Source organism: Myotis davidii, unplaced genomic scaffold (genome assembly GCF_000327345.1).
Source record: "Myotis davidii unplaced genomic scaffold, ASM32734v1 scaffold443, whole genome shotgun sequence".
NCBI lineage: Eukaryota > Metazoa > Chordata > Mammalia > Chiroptera > Vespertilionidae > Myotis > Myotis davidii.
In genome coordinates, this window is record NW_006294062.1 from 378,394 (window position 1) to 378,835 (window position 442).

Here is a 442-nt window from a genome sequence, read left to right on the forward strand (position 1 = left end):
CCGGGGGGCTTGGTGCAGGGAGCTCAGTCCTGCTCTCTGGGGATCTCTGGCTCCCTCGGCCTCCCCTCAGCCCCCGCTCGGTCCTCTCACAGTAACGCCTGTGATTCCCCCCCAGAGCGTCCACAAGGCGGTGCTGGACGTGGACGAGGCTGGCACCGAGGCTGCGGCGGCCACCAGCCTCTCCTTCACCTTCTTCTCCGCCACGCGCAGTCCCGGCATCCTCATGTTCAACCGGCCCTTCCTGGTGGCCATCCTCTCCACCGACACCCAGAGCATCCTCTTTCTGGGCAAGGTCGTCAACCCCACAAAGCCCTAGCCCGGAGCTGCCGCCGCGCAGGGCGTGGCCCGGGGTGCAGAGGTGCCAGGGGTCCGGGCAGAAGCTGCTGGAGACGGGAAGGGACGTGGGGGCACCAGACGGGTGTGGACTGGACACGCGGCCCCA

The 442-nt window shown here is 68.8% G+C and overlaps 1 protein-coding gene across 1 annotated transcript in view; it reads left to right on the forward strand.

Annotated features, from left to right (window-relative positions):
* The window catches only part of LOC102768650 (kallistatin), a 16,850-nt gene extending 16,490 nt beyond the window's left edge, over positions 1 to 360 (forward strand). The window contains exon 4 of the mRNA XM_015566691.1: positions 116 to 360. Coding sequence (XP_015422177.1) covers positions 116 to 316 — 201 coding nt within the window. The 3' untranslated portion in view covers positions 317 to 360. The remainder of the gene's footprint in view (positions 1 to 115) is intronic.
* Positions 361 to 442: the final 82 nt, after the last annotated feature.